The sequence below is a fragment of the Meriones unguiculatus genome, chromosome 1 (assembly GCF_030254825.1).
Source record: "Meriones unguiculatus strain TT.TT164.6M chromosome 1, Bangor_MerUng_6.1, whole genome shotgun sequence".
NCBI classification, from domain to species: Eukaryota; Metazoa; Chordata; class Mammalia; order Rodentia; family Muridae; genus Meriones; species Meriones unguiculatus.
The window spans coordinates 144,054,980-144,079,912 of NC_083349.1; the positions used below are offsets into that span (position 1 = coordinate 144,054,980).

The 24,933-nt window shown below is 46.1% G+C and overlaps 1 protein-coding gene and 1 long non-coding RNA gene across 3 annotated transcripts; one reads left to right on the top strand and one right to left on the bottom strand.

Annotated features, from left to right (window-relative positions):
- Positions 1 to 22: 22 nt before the first annotated feature.
- On the top strand, positions 23 to 11,795 carry LOC132648022 (uncharacterized). The gene is made up of 3 exons (XR_009586374.1): positions 23 to 150; positions 7,147 to 7,341; positions 10,650 to 11,795. It is a non-coding gene; the product is annotated as an uncharacterized LOC132648022 (long non-coding RNA).
- Positions 11,796 to 12,670: 875 nt separating this feature from the next.
- On the bottom strand, positions 12,671 to 24,217 carry C5ar2 (complement C5a receptor 2). Of its 2 annotated transcripts, XM_060367998.1 has the most exons (3): positions 23,727 to 24,217; positions 22,407 to 22,453; positions 12,671 to 15,492 (listed from the first exon to the last, which is right to left on the bottom strand). In XM_060367998.1, exon 3 carries the CDS (start codon positions 15,474 to 15,476, stop codon positions 14,451 to 14,453), a length of 1,026 nt encoding a protein of 341 aa, XP_060223981.1. In that variant the 5' UTR covers positions 15,477 to 15,492; positions 22,407 to 22,453; positions 23,727 to 24,217; the 3' UTR covers positions 12,671 to 14,450. The 2 variants fall into 2 exon arrangements, with proteins under 2 accessions (XP_060223981.1, XP_021513372.1); XM_021657697.2 differs by lacking the exon at positions 22,407 to 22,453 and having other exon boundaries at positions 23,727 to 24,216.
- Between the last annotated feature and the right edge of the window lie 716 nt (positions 24,218 to 24,933).

Sequence of the window (24,933 nt, forward strand, 5' to 3'; positions counted from 1 at the left end):
CTCTCATCTCAGTGCTATGGAGACAATAGGGAGTGGCGGGGGAGCCAATGCCCAGGCTGCGCCTGCGCACAGAGCGCTCAAGGCTCACCACGCTCCAGGCCGTGTTTTGGGTGGTTCGACGCCCTCTAGAGACCAGAGGAGGGGTTACAGGTAAGTCCCTGTCTCTGGCCACGCCCTCTCCACAGCCATTTGCGGGCAGGATTGCTAGAGAGCGAAGGTTTCGGGCCAGCAAGAGAGCTCAAGCACTAAAACACACAGGCCTGTGGCCCGGCATGGTGGTGCACGCCTTAAATCCCAGCACTTGGGAGGCAAAGGAAGGCGGATCTTTGTGAGTTCAAGGCCATCCTGGACTACATAATGAGTTCCAGGTCATTCAGGACTTCATACTGTCCCAAAACCAATTAAATTAACAAAACAGTCATGGTCACTCTATTAATAACTCACTAATGAGTAATCAGATCTGCCTTCAGCCAGGGGCCGGCTCTGTGCTGGGGGGTGTTGTGTCCCCCCAAAGCCGGCTACAGAGCCACACGTGACCAAATGGATAATGGATAATGACCAAATGGATAAGAAAAGACTCCAGAGAAAACTACTCAGTACTTGAAACCAGTCACTGGGGAACTGAGCCTCAGTTTACCTATTCATAACCTAAGGATAATCCCCTAAGGACCCATCAACCTAATCAGCAGGAAGTAGATAAAAGAGGTCTACAGCCCCTTTCCCAACTAATCTCCTACCAAAGGTTGGGGTAGGGTTGTTGGAAGGGAGGTAAAGGCGTTTAAGAACCTTAAATAAAGTTGGTGTTTGAAAAATACAAGCCGACACAGTAGGAAACTATTAGTCAGGGCTCTCCAGAGTGGCAGACCTTATAGAATGAGCTTACCTTTCTATAGTACATGGGAAGGGGTAAAGGGCTGAAGACATGAGCACTAGCTGCTCCTCCAGAGGTCCTGAGTTCAATTCCCAGCACCCACATGGGATCTCACAACCATAAATAATGGGATCTGATGCCCTCTTCTGGTCTGCATGCATGCATGCAGACAGAGTCCTCATATACATAAAATAGATAAATGAAAGGGGATTTATTAGAATGACTTATAGGCTATGGTCCAGCTACTCCAAGAATGACTGGCTATAAACAGAAAGTCCAAGAATTCAGAAGTTGCTCAGTTGATGATGCTGAGTATCTCAGCTGGTCTTCAATAGATGCCGGAATCCCAAAAAAAGTAGACTCTAATGCCAGTGAAGAAATGGACTTGTTGGCAAGGCAAGAGCAAGCAGGCAAAAAGCAAAAGCATTCTCTTCCAGATTGAAGGTGTGCCTTCCTCAAGATCCAGATCAAGGCTGGGCAGTGGTGCAGAACACCTTTAATTCTAGCACTCAGGAGGCAGACACAGGCATATCTCTGTGAGTTCGAGGTCAGCCTGGTCTATAGATTGAGATCCAGGAAAGCCAGTGCTACAAAGAGAAACCCTGTCTCAGGGAGGAAAAAAATCTGGTTCAAAGACATGTGTCTTCCTATCTGAAAGGCGACTAGAGGTGGATCTATCTACTTCAAGCCAAGCAAAAATTACCTCACAGATGTGCCCTCCATAGTTCATTCCAGATGTAGTCAAGTTGACAACCAAGAATAGCCATTACAGGAACCAAGATGAGAAAAAGAAGAGCAGAGTGATGGCCCTGGGACAGTAAGAAGTTATGTCAGCTCAGCTGGTAAGACAGTAGAGAAGATGATGTAGATATGAGCCTGGGCAACTGGAAGTAAAAAAGATGGGAGAGTCATTCTGTTTGGAGCATATAGATTAGTAATCCTTTATCCAAAATGCTTGGGACCAGAGCATTTCAGATTTCAGATTTCTATCAGATTTTGGAATATTACCATAGATATGTAAAATGAGATATCTTAGAGATGAGACCCAAGCCTAAATACAGAATTCACAAATACAGAATTCGCCATTTCACACTCTGCTGCTCATAGTCTCTTGTCTTAGTTACTCTCTCTTCCTGTGGTGATATGTCATGACCAAGGCAACTTAAGAAAGAAAGCGTTTAATTGGGGCCTTGCTTACAGTTCCAGAGGGTGAGTCTATGACCATCTTGGCAGGGAGCCTGGCAACAGGACAGGCCTGGCACTGGAGCAGTCGCTGAGCACACCTCCTCCAACAAGGCCATGCCTCCTAATCCTTCCCAAACAGTTTCACCAACTGTAGACCAAATATATGATTCTCCACATATATATTCAAATATATGAGCCATTCTTGTTTAAACCATCATAAGCCCGAAGGTAACTTTTACACCATAATGTGAGGGGGCTGTGGGTTTTGTTGTCACTTGGTTGGTTTGCTTTCAGTTTAGGTTTGAAGTTTGTTTGGAAAGATTTGTTTCTTTTCTATATATGAGTGTGTGCCTGCATATTTATATGTGCACCGTGTGTGTGCAGTGCCCAAGGGGGCCAGAAGAGGGCATTGTATCTCCTGATATGGGAGTAACAGATGGTTGTAAGCCACTTTGTGGGTGCTGGGAATTGAACACTGATTCAATTTGGGAAGAGTAGCCAGTGTTCTTCATTGCTGAGCCTTCTCTAGTCTCAGGGTTTGGGGTTTTAAGACAGAGTGGCTGGCTCAGGCTCACTATGTAGCTGAGGATGACCTTGAATTTCTGACCCTCCTGCCTCTACCTCTTATGTGCTCTGACTATAGGCATGAATCATCACATCCGCAACCCATTATATGAAGTGTGGTATGGGTATTTTCATTTGCTCTTCTAGTCAGCATTCAGAAAGTTGTGGGGGCCTGAGGCTGCAGCCCGTTTGGTAGAGCATTTGCCTGATATGCATAAGGTTCCAGGCTCCATAGCTATCAGTGCACAAATGGGGTGTGGTGGTTAGAAGGAGAATGACCCGTAAACTCTTATATTTGCATGCTTAATCCTCACGTGTTAAACTGCTTGGGAAAGATTAGGGCATGTGGCCCTGTTGGAGGATGTGTATCAATGAGAGTGGAACTTGAGGTTTCAAAACCCACACCAAGCCCGCTATCTCTCTCTGTCTATCTATCTAATCCATCTGTCCGTCTGTCTTTGTCCGTGTAGAACAGGATGTACTGATCTCAGCTACTGCCCCAGTGCCATGTCTGTCTGCCTTCTGCCATGATTACACACTAACCCTTTAAAACTGTAAGTAATCGGTCTGCTGTCTCTTCACAGCAATGCACGTAACTAGGACACTGGACATGGTGTCTCAGTCCTGTAGTCCCAACACTTGGGAGAATTAGAAACTCGGGGTCATCCTCAGCTGCATATCAAGTTTTAGACCAGCCTGGCCTACATAAGTCTCAAAAAAAAAATTTTTTTTTGGAGCATCTTCGATTTTGTTTTTCCACATGACAGGTGTGGAATTGAACTAACTTTTTTTTTTTTTTTACAATTTATTTATTTATTATTTATACAGTATGCTGCCTGCATTTGTGCCAGCAGATCAGAAGAGGACACAAGATCTCTCATTATAGATGGTTGTGAGCCACCATGTGGTTACTGGGAATTGAAGTCAGGGCCTCTGGAAGAGCAGACAGTGTTCTTAACCTCTGAGCCATCTCTCCAGCCCCCTGAACTAGCTTTGAACTGTTATACCCGATTCTCGAGATCCCAAAAGACAACCTCCAGGAGTCAAATCCAAAACACATGAGGATCTTTTTATTACAAGCTGAAGCTTGGGCTCACACACCCTCACCACCAAAGCGGTGAGAGCCAAGAGCTTTGTGCTTAGTTTAGTCAGGTGATTTAAAGAGTCTGATCCCTCCCAGAACACCCAAAGCAGGGGATTCCTGCCTGGCAAGCTTCTATTAGTTGAAACACAAAAGGGATGTTGCATTTTTAATTGATTGGCCATAGAAAGGCCCCCAAACCATTAATGGTCTGGCTTTCCTTCCTAGTGGGAAGGGCTGGTTTCCTAGCAACTGTATCTCTAGTGGGCAGGAAAGAATGCAGTAAGGCTGGTTCTTCCCTTCGGGGCATCAAAGCTAGTTCTTCCCTGAAGGTGGCTGGACATATCTCCACTTGGCTGGCCTTAGTTCAGGCCTGTGCTGTAAACTTTAAAAAAATAACCACTGATTTTAGAGTCTTTGGTCTCTCAGAACGGCATGCCAAGTACTGTATCTGGGCCTGCTGTTGCTGTGATAAAAACACCATGAGCAAAAGCAATGTATGGAAGAGAGGGTTTATTTTGGCTTCTGTTTCAAATAGTGTCCACCATAGTGGGGGAGGCATGGAAGCAGGCAGCCAGAGCAGGAAGCTAAGAGATGGCACACACACACATCCACACTTAAAAATTTTAAAGTAAAAAAAAAAAAAAAAAAAATGGAAGACAACTCAGACCCAGATTAGTCATAACCATCAGAAAAACAGAATAAATGAAGCAATTTTTAAATCTTTCAAAGAAAAACTACATTTTCTTAATTTGGGGAGAGGGTGTTTGTTTATTATGTTTTTTGAGACAGGGTTTCTTTGTGCAGTCCTAGCTGTCCTGGAACTCATGCAGTAGACCAGGCTGGCCTCAAACTCAGAGATCGCCTGCATCTTCCTCGCAAGTGCTGGGATTAAAGGTGTGCGCCATCACAGCTCAGCTGACTACATTTTTCTGAAAAAAGAAAAGGGAAGGAAATAACTGTCAAATCCATAGTTAAGGAAGAAGCCACCACCCAAGCGGTTCTTGGAAAAATCAGTGAGACGTGATTCACTGAAAACTTAAGGAAGTTTTTTATGTTAAAAAACTGGCACAAGCCAGCTGTGGCAGTGTGGGCATGTGACCCCTGTCCACACTTGACAGGTTAGAGAAGGAGGCCTTCCATGAGTCTGAAGGCCAACCTGAGCTATGGAGAGAGACACTGTCTCAGAAAACCAAAGATTTTAAAAATCACACAAATTGGGGCTAGAAGATGGTTCTGTGGGTAAGATATTTGCCGCTCAAGCAGGAAGACCGCAGTCTGGACCCCCGTTACCCATATAAAAGCCAATAACTGTCTCACACACCTGCAACCTTAGCACTGAGAGGGTGGAGACAGGGAGGGTCTGATTCCGGAGAGTTCCTTGGAGAGATGGCTCAGCAGTTAAGAGCACTGGGTGCTCTTCCAAAGGACCAGGGTTCAAGTCCCAGCACTCAGCTGACAGCCCACAACTGTCTGTAATTCTAGTTCCAGGGAATCTGACATATTGACACAGACACACATACAGGCAGACACCAATGCACATAAAACAAACAAAAAAAAATTTAAATCTTTTTTTGTAAGGGAAGTCACCCAGTGTGAACCTCCATCCTCCTCCATACATACCCATGCTTGCACCAAGACTTTACACACACCAGCACATCCATAGCCGTAAAAAGCAATCATAAATAAATAACTTAGCTTTCTATCATGCAACACTACTCCTAAAGAGACATGGACAAATGTCTACTCATGCCAGAGAGGGGACTGATGACAACACAAAATGCAAAGGAGCAAGCTGAACCCAAAATGTGCAATTTGAAAAGAAAAGGGCATCAGGAAGCAGAGTAGAGCCAAATCTAGTGATCAAGGATTAAAATGATGAAAGACAAGAGGGTGTTAAGGAATAAAGGAAGTAGTGACCTCAGGGCACAGCCTACCCAGCTAAGATTTCAACTTGTGGAAAGGATATAAAGAAAAGTCAAAGGGAATTAAAGAGAAGTGGAAAATGAATTCAAGAAAAGCTTGGAGTTAGGTGTGGTGGAGAACACCATTAATCCCAGGACTCAGAAGGCAGAGGCAGGAGGATCTCTGAGATTGAGGCCAGCCTGGTCTACAGAGCGAGTTCCAGGACAGTGAGGCTTGGGCTGTGATGGAAACCAGCAAAAGCAGAAAGCTGCTGAAGATGTAATTGAACAAGGGGCCATGTTCCAGCCCTAGCAGGCAGCAGGACTTGGCAGCTTTGGCCATGTTGTTCTGGCTTTACAGCCAAGAATAGAAGGAGTTGTGGAATCTCGCCCATCCCCACCCTCATGACTAAGGAAAGCCACTGAGGCCGGGTATGTGGCAGGGGTGTAGCTCATGGAGGCCCAGTAAGGCTGTTGCGTGAAGCTGGGCAGGTGAAGCCTGGCTTGCCTTGGAGCCCCAACATGTTGGAGCTGACAGAGCTGTGGGTTACCTGGCCAGGAGAGCTGCAAACAGGGAGTGGAGCCAGCCCTAGAGGAAGAAGTGTGCTGCAGTCAGCAGAGAGAGGAGTTGAGAGCTGAAGATGTAGAGATGCAGAGTTTGGATTTGCCTGGCTGGCTTTTTGTCTTGCTTTGGTCCGGTATTTCCTCAGCATGCTCCGTTCCCTGCCCTTTTGGAAAGGTAATATGTACCCTGTGCCATTATGTATTAGAAGTATATGATCTGCTCTTTTATTTTGACGTTACAGGAGAGTACAGTGGAGAGAGTTCAAAGAAGAGACTTTGAACGTTGGACTTTTAACAAGTTTGAGACTGTATAGGTTGTGGAGACCTTTGAAGCTACAGTGAATGCATTTCTGCGTTATGGTATTGCTGCAAGCTGACGGGGGCCAAGGAGTGGGATATGGTGGTTTGGTTTGACCATTAAATCAGTGGCAACATAAAGAGGTGTGGCCTTGTTAAAGGAAGTATGTCACCGTGGAGGCGGGCCTTGAGGTCTCATGTGCTCAAGCCATACCCAGTAGAACAGCCTCTTGCTGCCGCCTGCAGATCAAGCTGTCGAACTCTCAGGTCCTTCTCTAGTGCCATGCCACCATGTCTCCCACTATGACAGTAATGGACTCATACCCGGAGCCATGGCCAGCTAGTGGAAAGTTACAGACAGCTGCAACAAGGTCATAGGTGAGAGATTTACGTCTCCGGAACCTATGAGACATCTGTGCATCAGGCTAGACATTTTGAGCTATCTTAGCTGACATTCTTGTAGTATCTCTTTTAGTAAACATTCTTGTGGTGTTCTGCATCATCATTAATCACCCTGTTACGTTTTGTAAACTATATTGCTGACACATTTTCCCTTCCTGCCTTCTCCCTATAAAGTTGTGTGAAATTTTTCAAATAAACAAGAGCGAGATCAGACTATAGACTTGCTCTCATTCTTTGTGTCTCCTTGTCTCTATTTCATTCTTTTCACCCCTCCTTAGGAACTCGTTGAACTCCCGCTGGACGGGACATAATTGGCGCCCAACGTGGGGCTGAGGCACGGGGATTGAATTGAACGTCGTTCTTTGTGGGCCCACACAAGTTCATAGGATCGCCGCTTCTACAGGAGAAGTGAGTGAAGATCCTGCATAAGAGATCTCCACAGAACCACCCGTCTGTGAGTCTGATCCGGAGAGGTAAGTCAGAAGGACGAATCATGGGACAAGAGTTGAGTAAGCATGACTTATTCTAACAGGGTCTCAAGGAGTCCTTCAAGACAGGAGGAGCAAGGGTAAATAAAAAAGAAAATCACAAGCTAAAGAGTTGCTTGAAAGATTAGAGCAACCAAACAGGCAGAAAAAAAAAAAGTATTTCTAAGGTTATTTCAAATGTTCATAAAGGAGCTCAAACAGATTTGTGTAATTTAAAAGCAAAAAATGGTTTAAGAGACAAGCTCTAGATAATGAGTATAAAACAATCAGAGGAAGAAACTGCCAAGTCTCATATTTCAGACTGGCCTCCTGCACCTGCCTCCCTCTAACCCAAACAACAACAAAAGACCTCCAGGCGGGCCGGGGTAGAAAGCACGAAGCAGGGGCCCATAGCTCGTAGCTAAGTGAGCAGAGGAACGGGACACTGCACTTCTTCTTCCCCCTCCCCCACAGCGGGCTAGGCTTGGATGGCTTCATGGCTTTCGCAGAACTAGGGTGGATGGGAACACTCACACCCTCAGAATTACCTGCTGAGCTGAGCAGCAGTTCACCTTGCCCCCTTCCTCCTCTCATCCCTCCTCCCACGGGCTTCAGTCAGTGTCAGCTCTCGGACAGGGGCCAGAGGATGGAGCCATTTCCAGTTTTAAAGATTAAATTGTGTACTGATAAATTCTGAGTTTTAAATCTAGTTCTGACTTTTGAAATCATGGTTATGCTCTATAAACTCACTCCTAAAGAGAATGGTTTGTTTTAATATTACAAAAACAGGTTTTAAAAAATATTTAAATGTTTAAAAAGCAGGTACCAAGGTTGTTCTTGTCTTTGTCTCTGTGTTTTGTTTTTGTCTGCTGGCTGTCTGTTTTTATTTTTGGTTTCAGTTTGCTCTGGAGGTCTGAAAAACTTGGAGAGTTTCTAATCTGGTCAAGGGAGTCTGGAGAACGCCCCAGATCCCGGGGAGGGGAAAGGGCCATGGGGGCTCTGCTCCTTCTGGAATCTATGTGTGTATGTGTTTATATGTGGACTTAAAATGACAATATTTTAAAATCTGACTGACGATATTCACATTTTTGGACATGAGACAGTTTAAATCAACACCTCTGAGTTTGGTCCTGGACCACCAGAGTAAAACTCTATAAAACATTTTAAAATTTATCAGGTATTTTAAAATAATAATCCTTGGACAGTCTAACAAAAAACTTAAAAACAGTTTCTCAACCCTTTGGGGAGGTCAAAAGACCTTGGTATTTATTTTATTAATTTTACAAGGTAAAATCAAGTCATGCTGTTTAAGCCAATTAAACAAAAACTGCAGTTATTACAATATATCATGTCAAAAAATCTATAAAATATGTTATTCTTCATTTAAAAAGGCTGGAGATTCTTGAATGCAAAATGTTTGCTTATGCTCTTTTACAGGACAAAAAGGACTACAGTTCCATGTTAGCCCAGGGTTATGCAGGCTTATATTCAGATCATTGTCAACAATTATATAAAATAGATGCCTGGCTGCCAGTACCTAAAATAAATGATTTAATGCTGTTTCTTTCTGGCCTATAGATTTGGTATGACCAGAATAGTCTATTTTTACTGAAGGCTGCAGGCTAAGTATAGTTCTCTGTTTAATACTAAATAAAACTTTGGTCCTTTAATTTTTTTGCTGTTAAGTTTTAATATAATATGATAGGATTAATAAGATTTGCTAGCCCCTTTATAAATTATGTTTAATTAAAAATTTTTCCTTTGATTTTAGTTTAAAAAGAGCAGATTTAAAGTTATGCTAAAGATTATAGTGGAGTACAAATTAAATTTTACCTAATCTCTTTGTTTAGGTTGTTTTTTTTTTTTAAGGTTAATATTAAAATGGGTAACCATAAAGTTTGCCATATAGATCTACCTAATATTTGGTTCTAAAACATACATTTAAAATATATGCCAAAATTAAAGATTATAACATCCTGTTTTATAGGATGCAGTTTAGAGCAGATAATAAAGGTAGAAAAAGAGTAACTCAAATATCTGGCTCTCAGACTTGTCAAAGATCTGAAAAATATGGCATTTTAACATATGTAAGTTTATTATGACAGAGTCCAACCTGTTGAGGCACAAGAAAACAAATTAATTCAGTTTTTAAAGGTACAACCTATAGTTTTTCCATTTAAAACAAAAGTTATTCCCATTGTTGATACTTTAATGGTATTTACTGATGATTCATTATCTGGTGTTGCTGCCTGTACTTATGAAAAGAAAAACAATGTCTTTTCAAGTGTCTAGCAGCACATCTGTGCAAATAGCAGAGTTATCTGCAGTATTGGCTGTGTTTCAATTTTTTAATAAGCAGTCTTTAAACACTTTTACAGATAGTGCATGTGTAGCTCAGTCTTTGCCTAGGTTAGAGACTGCAGGTCAAATTCAGATATTTTCTCCTGCTGGAATTTTATTTTTACAAATTCAAAACTTGATACAAGAAAGAAACTTTCCCGTTTTTTATAGGACATTCGAGGGCTCATTCTAATTTGCCAGGACCCCTGTCTAAAAGGAAATGCATTGGCAGATAAAGCCACCAAAGTTTATTGTTTACAGTTAAAGAGCCCAAGATGCCCATAACATGCATCATCTTAATAGTCAAACCTTGAGACTTAAATATGGGTTGACTAAAGAATAGGCCCATACTATAGTCAAGGCTTGCAGTACTTGTCCTCAATTTCAGCCTGTTCCTCATTTGGGAGTCAATCCTAAAGGACTGGTTCCAAATCAGATTTGGCAAATAGATATTACTCGTATTCCTAAATTTGGAAAAGTTAAAATATGTACATGTTTGCATAGATACCTATTCTGGACTTATTTTTGCCACTCCTCAACCAGGAAAGCTGCAAAAAATGTTATTGCTCATTGTCTTCAAGCTTTCAATGTTCTAAGAGTTCCTAAGCAATTTAAAAACTGACAATGAAGCAAGATATAATAACAAATCTTTTAAAAGATTTTGTCAACAGTTTCAAGTTTCTCATATAACTGGAATATCTTACAATCCTGAAGGACAAGGCATGCTAGAACGTGCCCACTAAACAATTAAGATTTACTTGCAAAAAAACAAAAAAGGGGGAGCCACTCCCCTGGACACCTAAATTAAAAAAAAAAATTAAATCTGAATTTTTAAAATTTGGATAAGCATGGTAAATCTGCAGCAGATAGATTTTGGCATACAGAAACCAAAAATAACTTTTGCTAAAGTAAAATGGAGGAATCCTTTAACAAATCAATGGCATGGACACAGTTGTCTGTGTTTTTTTCCGCAGGAAAATGATGCAGCTTGATGGCTACTGGAATGCCTGGTGCAACAAGTGGATGAGGAGTTTTCTCCTGATAATGATAATGATGTCAAAGAAGACCCCGCCAGTCAAGATGACTGCTATGTGCTGTCCTCAAGGAAGAATGTTGTTCTTACATGGACTATTCTGGGGTTGTGAAAGTCAGCATGGCTAAAGTTAGAGAGGATAAAAAGACAGAGAGAACAAGAGGAAAGTTGGTTTAATAATTGGTTTTCAACCTCTCCCTGGCTCACTACTCTCCTACCTTCAGTCTTGGGACCCATGGTGGGCTTCCTTCTTCTCATATCTTTCAGCCCATGAGCCATCAAAAGGCTTACTAGCTTTGTAAAAGAACAAATTGACTCCCTGGCATCTAAACCCATACAAGTTCATTATCACGGACTTGATTTGGCTGACAGAGGCTTAGCTGAGCCCGAGGAAAACTGGTAACAGTCCATCACATGGGTCTTGATTGCATTTGGCTCTCATGAGAACAGCATAAAACTCAGATAAGTGCTTGCCTAATGTGGCATGGGCACCATAGGGGTGTAGGAAAAGGTACCACAGGGGAAGGACCCAATTGTCCACTTCTGAGTTCCCCGAGAAGCAAACCTGATTGCATAGAGGTTGGTGTCTGATTACCCCTAACCACAACCTGCTGGGGATGCTCTCAGGTGTTGATGGGGTCTTCCTCTCCTCCCCAAAAAGACACCCAAAAAGGCTGCAAAATGCCCTGGGAGGATCATGTCTGTACTTCCCCCCTCTGGTTAATGCCCACTGTCTTCAAAAGACCTCATGTTCATAACCTACCTGCTAGCCTCTTAAATTATTTGAGAAAGGGAGGAGATGCCGGGAGCCACAGCCAGCTAGTGGAAAGTTACAGACAGCTGCAACAAGGTTGTAGGTGAGAGATTTACATTTCCGGAACCTATGAGACATCTGTGCATCAGGCTAGACATTTTGAGCTATCTTAGCTGACATTCTTGTAGTATCTCTTTTAGTAAACATTCTTGTGGTGTTCTGCATCATCATTAATCACCCTGTTATGTTTTGTAAACTATATTGCTGACACATTTTCCCTTCCCGCCTTCTCCCTATAAAGTTGTGTGAAAATTTTCAAATAAAGGAGAGCAAGATCAGATTATAGACTTGCTCTCATTCTTTGTGTCTCCTTGTCTCCGTTTCATTCTTTTCGCCCCTCCTTAGGAACTCGTTGAACTCCTGCTGGAAGGGACAGACTAAACCTCTGAAACTGTAAGCCAGCCCCAGTTCAATGTTTTCCTTTGTAAGAGTTGCTGTGAGCTAGGTGTGGTGGCACAGACCTGTAATCCCAGCACTCAGGGAGGAAGAGGCAGGCAGATCTCAGGGAGATTGAGGCCAGCCTGGTCTACAAAGCAAGTCTAGGACAGCCAGGGCTACACAGAGAAACCCTGTCTCAAAAAACCAAACAAAAAGAAAAGAAAACAATTGCTGTGATTATGATGTCTCTTCACAGCAATAAAGCCGAAACTAAGACACCAATTATACAAGCTCAGTGTCCTAGTTAGGTTTTACTGTCCACTTGACATAACCTGAAGACATTTGCATAGAGGAAACCTCAACTGAAGAAGTGCCTTTATCAGACTGGCCTGTGGCTATGTCTGTGTGATAGTGTCTTGATTCTTATGAGAGGGCTGAGCCCACTGTGGGCAACACCTTCCTTAGGCAAGTGTTCTGGGGCATATGAGAAAGCTCTCTGAGCATGAGCAAAGAGCTAGCATGAAGGTATGTTCCTCCCCGACTCCTGTATTCCAGTGCCTGACTTCAGAGTGCTTTATCAGAACAGCAGAAAGAAGACTGGAACACTAGGGGAAGACGGGACCTGGTGTATGTAGTCAGTTTCAGGAATCTCTGAGACTTGTGTGTTGTTTACTTCCTGATTTTTAAGGAGTATCTCTTGTTTTCAGTTTGTAAAAATTATTACATAACAGTCTGAACAAGAGAAAGTTTACAATAAACAACAAAAAACAGTAATTTTAACATCAACAGATTTTATGTATAATTGCACAGAAATACATTTAAAAGCTCTCATGAAATTTCTTCATTTTTTAAGGCCAAAAAATTAAATGGAAACTCTCAAAACGTAGTTTAAAAAAATTTTAATGCCTTCTGAAAAGGCTCTTTTGTCCCAGTAAATTAACCAAAAATTCTTTGAACTTTTCAGACAGACAGGTGTGTACATTGTTCAAGGGGGTGGGGGGGCTGGCGCTCAGTACAAGGACATCTGCCTAGAATCCCCTGGTGAGAACCGAGACCCAGGATGTGGCTCATTGACAGAGCACTCGCCTGGCATGCATGAAGACCTGGGTTTGAGCCCCAGCACCACATAAACCAGGCATGGGAACGCAGGACTGTAGCCCGAGCACTTGGAGAATGCTGAAGGTCATCCTTAGCTGCATAGTGAGTTCAAAGACATTCTGGGCTATGGGAGACCCTATCTCAAAAAAAAAAAAATTAAAAAATCAAGGAAGATAACTAAAGGCAAACCCTTTAGAGTTGGCTGGACACAACACACCAGAGGTGCTCAAAATCCTGCAACCCTGGGGGTGATGGTGGGGTCACTCAGTGTACATGCCTGCGTGAGGTGTGCAAATAAAACTGTCTAAAGATTCTTACGAACAAAAGACAAGAAAAGCCGTCAGCAACATCCACAAGCCCACAGACCAGCACCGTAGACAGCGCTTTCTCAGCCAGAGTTGGGGGGGGGGGGGTTCAGGGCTGGTGAAATGGTTCATCAGATAAAGGTGCTTGCAGCCAAGCCTGACAGCCTGAGTTCAAGCCCCAGGACCCATGGATGGATGGGGTTGCCCTCTAGCTACACACAGCCCTCCCCCCACGCTTCCTAACACAGGCGATGGATAATTCAATGTAATACAAAATTTAAAAGGTGGCGTGAGCACAGCTCTCACCTTTGGGGAACTTAGAGTTTATCCGGGCATGTGTGTTGAAGAGATTGAGAGAAAGGATGTGCCTCTGTTTCCGGGAGGGAGGCAAGTCAGAGTTCCCCAGATTTAAGCATGGATCCTCTCTCCAGGATTCCGGTTTTGGCCCAGTCATTACGTTTTCTCAGGGTGCTAGTCTGGCTGACTCGTGTGTGTGTGTGTGTGTGTGTGTGTGTGTGTGTGTGTGTGTAGGCCTAAGGTCAAGGCTGGATAACTTCATCCAGTGTTCTGGATCTCACTGTGATCAGCATAGCCTACAACTCACAGGCATCCACCTGACTCTGCCTCTCAAATGCTGTAAATAAAGGGCCCACCACTGTGTCCAGCTCCACTGTATTTCTTGAGACAGGGTCTCTTGGTGGGGGTTGCTGACTGGGCGGGACCGGCCATCTGGAGGACCCCAGGATCCTCCTGTCCCCTCAGTGCTGGGGTCCAGGTGTGCTGCCGTCCCCAGCTCTCGCGCTGGAGGTGGGGTTCACCCTTCAGTCTTCTTGTTTGGATAGCAGGCACTTGAGCAATCTCCCCAGCACCCTCTTTAGGTTCTACGAGCGTCTCACCCTTAACATCGCCCGTATCTCTTCAGCTGCTTCCTATCTGTCTTCCTCGCAAAATGCTAACTCCTGGGGGTAGGAATTGGTTCGGTCCTCTGTCACCCCCAGCATTTACATGGATATCAGGGCTTTGCACACACAAGTGCACAATGAATGTTTATTAAATGAAGAAAAAGCCATCACTGAGCTCCTGGATCCAGCTCTGCCTGAAGCTTACACAATTGTAACACGGCCGAGGAAATTCAAATCCCGCTTGCCTACACTGGCACCTCAGACACCACTTCATGGCTGGTGGATGCCTTGCTCACCACACTTTCCTCGTCCTGTGGGTCCCTCAGGGCCCAGTGACATGCAGCCTGGAGTGACTTGCAGAGTTGTTTTCTTCCAAAATACAAAAACATGATGGGATTGAGAGCACTGTGAGCAAGGGCCAGGCCCGTAACCAGAGGCTCAGCATCCAGGGCCCGGGCAAGGAGTGAGGAGGATGGCATGGCCACCGTGATTATGACCCTCAGGATGTGGAAAGGGGTCCAGCAAATGAAAAACCCCACCACTACAGCTATGCTGAGTGGCCAGTGGCGTCGGTTCATTTGCCGCTGGAGGATGCCATGGCAACTCGCCATGAACACCAGTGGTCCCAGGAAGCCAAAGAGAAACCGGACAGCGGTGATGGTGGCTTCGGCCGTGGCTGATCCCTCATAGTTTGTGACACACACGAGCCGGGAAGGGAAGTGCTCCTGGAGCAGTCTGCGGTAGACAGCAGAAGGCACAGTCAGCACCAGGGCCAGCATCCAGGAGGAGACCTGGGCCACCCGCACCCCGAGTGTCCGGTGATCCGTCTTCCAGGAGGGCCTGAAAGCCAGGAGGAAGAGGTCGGCGCTGAGGCAGGTCAGGAGCAGCACACTGGCATACATAGACAGCATGGTGACTGAGGAGAGCAGCCAGCAGCCTGCTGCCCCGTATGGCCAGTGGCCCTTTTGAGCAATGGGCACAGCCAGGAAGGGCAGAGACCCGCAGCAAAGCAAGTCAGCCACAGCCAGGTGCAGGAACCAGGAGGCCCCAAGCCTGTGGCGGCTCTCTTTCCAGGTCACCCAGGCCACCAGGCTGTTGCCTGGGACACCCACCAGGAAGATGGCTGCGTACAGCAGAAGCAGGCTTATGAAGTAGACATCACTAAAGGAGCAGTGGCCGGCCGGGCAGTCTACAGGGACGTCCGGAAGGTCAATGTAATTTTCCTGATCGTACTCGTAATCATAATCATTGTTGGTGGTATGGTTCATCATCCTGGCCCCCAGAAACCTGCAGGGGACAGACAGGAGGAAACGTCAATGGAAAAACTCCAAGAACCTCGCTGTCCTAGGGCAGGGCGGGCCCAGCAACCTCAGGCTAGGGACACCAATACTGTGACGTTCGGGTGCCTGAGCACCAGGGTACCAGCACTCTGTGATAGTTATGGGCAACTTGACAGATTCTAGAAGCTGGGAGGCGGGCCTCTTAGGAATGCCACAGGAGTCGTATTTTTGCACACGGGAGTGCTAACTGATGTTGGAAGAGCCATGGTGCTTGTGGGAAGGATTGTTACCCGGCTCGGGAGGAAGAGGGCCAACGAGAAGGCTCAGTGCAGCGAAACCTGGTGGCCTGAGCTCAACCCTGAGAGCCACACGGTGAGAGAGGAGGACTGGCTATAAGAAGCTGTCCTCTGACCTCCTCCACACGTGTGCCAGGCAGCACATACACACTCATGCGGAACGCAACATAAAAATAAAGATTTTCTTAGTGAGATACAATGAAAATAAACAGGAAAAGCATGTGGCAAGCAGCATGCGTTCATTGCTAGTGTTTCTTGCCTGGTTCCGATGTGATCAGCTACTTCAAGCACTTTGACTTTCCCTCCATAATGGACCAGACACTGGAACTGTGAGCCAGATTAAACACCTTCTCCCTTAAGCAGCCTTTGAATTATTTTATGAAGACCAGGATGGCCCCAAACTCACAGAAATCCACCTACCTCTGCCTCCCAAGTGGTGGGATAAAATGTGTGTCACCGTATTCGGCTGTAAACTATTTTATCACAAGCAACAGGAAAAAAAAAAAACAACTATTAAGATAGAAAGAATTAGCCGGGCAGTGGTGGTGTACACCTTAATCCCAGAACTGAGGAGGCAGAGACAGGTGGATCTCTGTGAGTTCAAGGCCAGCCTGGTCTATACCTTTGGATATACAGCCAGTGCTCTTAACCTCAGAGCCATCTTTCCAGCCTGTTTTGTTTTGTTTTTGTTTTTGTTTTTGTTTTTGTTTTTTAAGGGGAGTTGGGGGGAGAGGGCTGGAGAGATGGCTCCCAGGTTAAGAGCACTGGCTATTCTTCCAAAAGGTTCTTAGTTCAATTCCCAGAAACCACATGCTGGCTCATAACCATCTATAATGAGATCTGGTGCCCTCTGCTGTCCTGTAGGCACACATGCAGGCAGAACACTGTCTAACTAATAAATAAATAAATCTTTTTAAAAATTTATATTAGCATGTGGAATTCCAAAACATGAGAGCAGCAAACTGAAACTCCAGCAAGTAAGAAAACTAGAACTTTAGAATGCTAAGGCTTCATGTACATCTTGAAATTCTAGTACATAATGTTTCGGGGTTTTTTTTTGTTTTTTGCTAATATAATTTTTTATTTTTATTAATTACACTTTATTCACTTTGTAGCCCCCATAAGCCCCTCCCTCCTCCCCTCCCAATTCCACCCTCCCACCCTCCTACCCCCTTCTTCACGCATGCCCCTCCCCAAGTCAGAAGATGACAATTCAGCCACTCCTGATGAGATCTGATAGACTAAGATCAGAAGGAAGGAGAGAAGAACCTCCTCTATCAGTACATAATGTTTTACACACCCCAAAGTGCTGGAATTGAAGCCAGGGCCTCATAGGTGCTAGGCAGGGGTTCTACCACTGAGCCACACCCCAGCCCCTAACTGGGGAATTCTAGGCAGGTGTTCTACCATTGAGCCACACCCCAGCCCCTCGCTGGGGAATTCTAGGCAGGGGCTCTAACCACTGAGCTGCATCTCATCCTTGTATCTTGAGATTTTAGGGTGTCACATATCCAACCCATCAGGATATTAGGTTGCTGAAACCCTAAACAATTCCTTAAAACACACCCATCTTGGAAGGCTGAACAGTTTTAGAACCCAAGGGCAGATTAGAACATATAAATCCAGAATGTTAATGGGTTAGAACACAAAGCTCTTGGAATTCCAAAACTTAAAACTCCAGCAACAACAAGGCATGGAGCCAGGTAGTGGTGGTGCTCCCCTTTGATCCCAGCACTCAGTGTTTGAGGCTAGCCTGGTCTATAGGTGAGTTCCAGGACAGCCAGGGCTGCACAGATAAACCTTGGATTTAAAACACACACACAAAGTAATTAATTAATTAACTAATTAACAAGGCATGGTAGCATGCTTGTGAGCTCAGTGAATAAAGACAAGAATAAATTCTTAAAAATAAAAATAAAATCCACCTGGAGCAGTTGTTTCAATAATAGTAATATTGGGAAAGCAGGAAGAATGGAATGTTGAGTTTCCTATAGTTCATTTCCTACAGTGGATTCACAAGCACAGCTCCTAGGTACTTTTGCTTTGTTGTGTTTTCTGAGAAGGGGTGAGATGTGTCCCAGGCTAGCTTCACGTTTTCTGTGGAGCCAGGGGTGCCTATGAACACCTGGCCCTCCGGCTTCTTCTCCTGCTGCTTGGGTTACGAGTGTGCACCACCACACCTAGCTAGCTCTTGACTGTTTTTGTTGTTGTTCCAAGTGTTGGTTTAAGGACTGAGGCGCAGACCAAAAACTGTTTCCTTGCAGCTGATACTACAATGGGAAAAGCCAGGCAGTGAGGACAGAAGAGATTTGCAGTATTTTCTATGGCATAATGGTGGAACAAGAGAGCAGTATGAAGGCCAGCTATATAGTTAAAAGCCTGCTTGGGCTCCATGAGACCGCGCCCTCCCCCCGCCCCCCCCCAAAAAAAAATTGCTGTAGGAGAAAACAAAAAACAATCCTAGAGAAGAAGGCTGAATTGGAATTGTGCGTGGATGGTCAAGCTAGCATTTAAGCAGAACCTGAAAGAATTGCGATGGTGAAAGTCTAGAGCAAGATAAGAGCATGACCGATGCATTCAAGGAGTCACAGGGTCAGGGCGGCTGGAATGGAGTGGGGGAGAAAGAAAAGGGAGAAGTGAGAACAGAGTGAGCCAGGCACGATGAGGGGCGTTGCCATAGTTTCAAGCCAGGTTGGCTACATAGTAATTACTAGTCCAATACTACATTAGCAAAATGCTATCTCGGCAGAGCATGGTTAGTCATACCCTCCCCTGATCGCAGAGCTTGGGAGGAGGGTCGGAGTTCAAAGCCCACACACTACAGGAGACACTGTGTCGAAGGGGGAGGTGCTGGAGAGGCGGCCCTGTGGGTAGGAGCACTTGTTGCTCTCGCACAGGACTCAGGTCTGTTTCAGCACCCACATGGCAGCTCACAGCTGAGCCATCTCCAGCTCCTACCCTTGCCCCCGTTTTTTAAATGCTTTTTTGTTGCTTTGGGTTTTTAGACTTATTTATTTGACGTGTGTCAGTGTTTGCCTGTAGGAGTGTGAGTGCACCGGATGCGTGCTGGTGTCCACGGAGGTCAGAAGAAGTGCCCTTAACTACTGCTCTTGCAGAGGACACTGGGAAGCTCATAATTGCCTATAACGCCAGTGCCTTGGGGATCTGACACCCTCTCCAGGGCTCTGTGGGTACATGTACTTGGGTGCGCGTGTGCACACACACACACACACACTAAAAATCATTAAGAAAAAAAAAGCAACAAAGCTGGGGTGTGGTGGCTAACACTTGTAATCCCAGAGCTGAGGGAGGCAGAGGCAGGCAGATCTCTGTGGGTTGGAGGCCAGCCTGGTCTACAGAGCAAGTTGCAGGACAGCCAAGGCTACAGAGAGAAACCCTGTCTCAAAAAGAAAAGAGTAGGCATGGTCATGGTATCTCTTCATAGCAATAAAAACCCTAAGACACAGCGTGACCTGATAAACAATAATAACAGTTTAGCATAATAGAAGGCACCATTTTTTTGAGCGTTTTGTGTATGTGCAAGGCATGCCCCAAACTTACCTTTCAGCATTGTATCTCTTACACATCCCACCAACCCTCTGATCTTGATACAGTCTTGTTAAACTGATTTTACAGTTAAAGAGGCACAGAGGGAGTAAGTGACTTAGGGAAAAAGCGCTCAGCTAAGAAGACAGAACTGAACTGCAAAGCGTCCCTAGGCTGGAGTCCTGAAATAGCACCACCCCCAGACATGAGAAACTGGGAAGCTAGACAGCCACATGCTCCGTGGGACCCGAACCGACGCCATGGCTTCACATGGCAGTCCTGATTGGCTCTGTCCCGGCTCCCCTGAGACCCACCTCACCAGTTTGGTGGGAATCTCAGAGTTAAGGCATAAGAAACACATCCAGGACCCAGAGTGTGCTTGGGAGGACAGGACCTAGGCAGGAGGGGACACCCAGCCCCATGGCAAAGTGGCTGGAAGCTGAGGCTCTCATTCGACCATTATAGGTTGTCTGGAACTGCCCAAAGCCTCCGCTGGCACTGTCAAAACAGGAAGGACAGAGCGGAAGTTGGGACACTCTCAGCTCTGCCAGGTAGCCAGCTGTGAGGTCAGGCCATTTTTCTGAGTATTGTTCCATGCTTAAAGTTAACTGTACCTAGTGTTTAAAGCTCATCTGTCATCCCCACACTGGGAGGCTGAGCAGGAGGAATGAGCCCAACCTGGGCTGCACATTTGACCCTGTCTCAAACAACAACAACAAAACAAGCAATACAAAAAATAAGTACAAAAACTCAAAGCTTCAGGAGCGATGTGGCCCTCAGCAAGTGGCCTAATCTTTCTGTGCTTCAGTCTGTAAAAGGGAATAATCGCATGCCCCACCTTGGAGAGTTCTGGGAATAGCCAGTGTACTCAGTGGGTCTGCTGTGGAGAGACCAGCCACAGTGCTGGTCCACAGCAAGCATCCAGTGCACACGAGTGTGTGCATGTGCGTGTCGTCTGTGTGTGTGTCTGTGTGTGTGTGTCTGTGCGTCTGTGTCTGTGTGTGTATGTGTCTGTATGTCTGTGTGTCTGTGTCTGTGAGTCTGTGTCTGTGAGTCTGTGTGTGTGTGTGTGTGTGTATGTGTCTGTATGTCTGTGTGTGTGTGTCTGTGCGTCTGTGTCTGTGTGTGTATGTGTCTGTATGTCTGTGTGTCTGTGAGTCTGTGTCTGTGAGTCTATGTGTGTGTCTGTGTCTCTGTGTGTGTATGTGTGTCTCTCTGTGTGTATGTGTCTGTGTCTGTGTCTATATGTTGTGTGTCTATGTGTCTGTATCTGTCTGTGTCTGTGTGTCTGTGTCTGTGTGTGTGTCTCTGTGTGAGTGTGTCTGTGTGCCTTAGTTGCTGTTATCACAACCTGCCTAGCCTTCTCTGACCCCACCCTGCACAGCTACTTCTGATAACAATCCAGGACAGTTTCTGTGCTCAGACACTATCAGCCTATGCTATTTCCTCTGTAAACAGAGACAAGGATGAGTCCTAGAATTCATACTCTCTCTCTTTCCCTGTCTCCTTCCCTTCCCCCTCCCTCCCGCTTTCTCTCCCGTCCCCACTTAACTCAGTGCTCTCCCACTGAGCCACACCCCAGCCCCTCACTGGGATATTCTAGGCAGGGGCTCTACCACTGAGCCACACCCCAGCCCCTCGATGGGGGATCCTAGGCAGGGGCTCTCCCACTGAGCACTGCCCTCCAGTGCTCCACATTATTTTCAGACACGGTGTCTCACTGAGCCTCAAGTTTGCCAGCTGGCTGGACAGATGGGCCAGAGAGCACAAGAGACCTTCCTGTCTCCCTCTGGTTCCGGGATTGCGCATGGACACTTTCGCACCCAGTGGCACTGTTGTCCTTTACAATAAATTAGGCATATTTGTTTGGCTCTATACACTAAACATAAAATATTATTACCACTGTTTTTACATATTTGTTTGGTTGTTTGTGCACAAACACACAGCATGCTTGCGTGGTACAGCTTATATTGGAGTTCAGAGGTCAGTATCCTTCTTCTTCATTGTGGGGTCAGACTTGGCAGCAAGTACACTTAGCTACTAAGTCATCTTGCCCCCAAGTTGCTACTTTTGTTTTGTTTCGTTTTGTTCTGTTTTGTTTGAGACAGGGCGTTACCTTGTACCACTGGCTGGCCTGGAACTTTCTATGTAGACAGACTGACCTCAAACTCACAGAGATCTGCCTACTTCTGCCTCCTGAGTGCTGGGGTTAAAAACTTGGTCTACCACTCATGGCCTCTTTTTTTAATTTTTATTCATGAATACCCATGTATCTTTGTTTAACTGATATGATGGGTGCTGGAAACGTAACTCAAGTCCTCTAAAAGAACAGTACATGTTCTTAACCACGGAGGCATCTCTTCAGCCCCACATTGCCACTTTTTTAACACTTTATTTTCATTCTATGTACAGTGGTATTTCAACTACATGTTCGGTTGTGTGAAGGTGTCAGATCCCTTGGAACAGGAGTTACAGACAGTTGTGAGCTGCCATGGGGGGCTGGGCATTGAACCTGGGTCCTCTGGAAAAGCAGTCAGTGTTCTTAACCACTGAGCCCTCTCCCCAGTCCCCAGATTGCCACTTTTAATTTTAATTTGGGAATAGTGGTGCACGACTTTAATCCCAGTGCTCTGGGGGCAGAGGCAGGTGGATCTCTGTGAGTGTGAGACCAGCCTGGTCTATACAGTGAGTTCCAGGACAGCCAGAGCTACATAGAAATAATCTGTCTCTAATAATGATAATGATAATAATAATAGTAAATACAATCTGATGAGAAAAGAGAGGTCAATGGGGGTGAATATGAGCAAATCCCAAATACATACATATGTAAATGTCATAATGAAACTTGTTGTTTGAGACTCTAAAAATGCAATAAAAATGGGGAAAACTGAGCATGGGATACATTCCTGAAACTTCAACCCTTGGGGAGACTGAGGCAGGAGTAGTGCCATGAATGTGAGGCCATACTGGTCTACATAGCAAGTTCCAGGCCAGCTTAGCTTAGGCTATACCCTGAGACCCTGTATCTGAAAACCAGAAGACAGGGCTGAGGATGGGGCTTGGTTAGAAGAGTGCTTACCAGATTGAATAAGCCGGACATGGTGACACATCCCTGTGACATCAGCCCTGGAGAGGTAGAGGCAGGAGGGTCAGGAGTGCAGCACCATCCTCAGCTGTGAGCTTGAGTCAGTGGGCTACAGGAGATGCTCACCATGCCTGTATCATGTTTCAGAAATGTTGTCCCAACCCATCTAGACCAGAGGAGTAAATTGCCCAGCACTTGGGCTCCACCCTGTGTGGGCTCCAGGGTGTTCCTGGCATCTGCAGCAGTCCTCGGGGTTCATAGGGTATTTGGTGAGTAAAAGAATGAGTTAGGAGCCTGAAGCCTGGAGCCTGAAGAGGGCTAAGGAGCCGCTGGGGGGCTGAGGGTGAAAGCTTAGGGATAAAGTGCTCCTGCTGCAAGCCTGGTGAGCCGGCTCCGATCCCCAGAACACACACAGTAGAACAACACAGCTGAGTCCTGGCTTCTGTATGCCGCGTGTGGCCTACACGCACAGGCACAGGCAACAAATCAACAAACACAGTTTAGAAAGAAAGGCGCGCGCACTTGAGCTGCCACACACACACACACACACTCATTAATTAATTAATAAAATAACTAAAAGAAGGTATCTGAGAATCATAAGATACTTTTAAAGAAGAAAATGATACAAAGTCACGGGGTGGGGGGTGCCCCTGTGTCAGGAATGAGACTCCCCGCACTGCTGCTCGGAACGGGACTCTCGGAATACCCCTGTGGAAGGTGGCCCAGAGTTGCCTGGTCGTGACGTGCGTACACCTCTGTCCCAAGTGCCCTTGCTGTCTTAGGAAGCAGGAACATGGAGTCAGAGGGCTCGCTCACGGGACACGCTGACTTTTGGAGGACTGGACCCGACCTGCAGGGATTCCTCAAAGAGAGGTCCCGCTCCCCCGTGCAAGGATGAACACCTCTTGGGCTGCCGTAGCTCTGCCCATTCCCAAGCAGCTGGGACTCAGGCGTGATCAGGTTTCTATCGGGAGGGCTGGGGGTGCGGCTCGGTTGGTAGAGGGCCTGTCCTGGCATACACAGACCTACTGAGTTCTTCTCCCAGCACCGCGTTAACTGTGTATGTGCTCATGCCTACCAACCAGGCACTCTAGAGATGGAGGTGGGACAAGATGTTCACGGCCATCCTCCGCCACGTTGTGAGTTTGAGGTCAGCCTGGGCAACATGACATCTTGTCTCAGAAAACTAAAATAAAATATCCTATCTGGCATTCTAGTTCTGACTCCAAGATTTCAAAGTGAATGCTCCTAAGAAGCCAAAATCACCAACCCCTCCATGCCTTCCCTCAGCCTCCCTTGGGCCTCCCTCCTTACCTTCTTTGCCAGCTGGTCCCAAATAGGCTGAATGCCGATAACACAATTTCAGGCCACAGCAGAGAGGCCTGGGTCTCTCCACCAGGGACAGGGAGTAGCTGGCCGAGTCTCAGAGACCCAACCTGTTTACCCAGATCCTGTGGGATTCTCTGAGGGCCCTGAGAAACCTTAACCAGGAAAAACAGGCGTGGCCTCCTCCCAGCCGCAGGGGAATATTTGTCTTTCCTTCCTTCCCTGAGTCACAGATTAACCCACAGACAGAAAGGTTGGAAAAGCCTGAAGTGTGGAGAGCTGGACAGTGTCCCCACCCCTCATTTAGCCATCAGCTTCCTGGAAGCCACATGTGTGTGGGCTTTGGGCCGCAAACTCTGGAGGACTACCCTTAAAACCACCTCCCACCCACCTTCCACCCTAAAGGGCCCTAAGGTTCTGTAAAGTACAAGCTGCCTCTGAGCCTCTCCTGACCGGCTACTCTGTTCTCTGCTTCTCCTGCCTGCCAGCCACAGACTATGAGAGGTTTTTCCTTCCTCAAATGTTGTAGGAAGACAGCCCAGAGTTACCCCCACTCAGAAAGATCAAGAAGCAAGCTCAGGGCCTGAGGCTTCCAGAGGACACAAGATGCAAGCCCTGCCATGCACCTATGGAACACGACTTGAATCCCAGTACTCTGGAGACAGGGACAGGCAGATCTCTGAGTTCCGGGCTAGCGGAGTCTTACGGAGAGAGTTTAAGGACAGCCAGGGCTACACAGAGAAACACTCAAGCCACTCATACGAAAAGCAAGACCTGTCCCTTTCTGGGCCTTTTATTTTTTTAACCTATAAAATGGAAAGACAAAGCAAGCACAGGAAAACATGGCTGTCATCCCAGAATCCGGAGGAGGCAGAGGCAAGGAAGATCTCAAGCTGGAGACCTGTCTGGTCTACACGGCAAGGCACTGTCACAGAACACTACTGGCAGGGCCACAGAGACGGATTGGTGGGAGCATGCTTGTCACATAAGCGTGAGGAGTGAGCATTCACACAGGGCCATAGCCGGGGCAGACAGGAGAGCCCTGAAAACATGTCGGTCAGCTAGCCTGGCCTTTGCCACTGCAAGCAACAAGAGACTGTCTTAAAGTAGAAGAGGGGAGGGTCTACAATTGAGGCTACCTCTTACCTTCATATGCAATGTGACTCTCACAGGCCTGTGTGCATACATGTTTAAA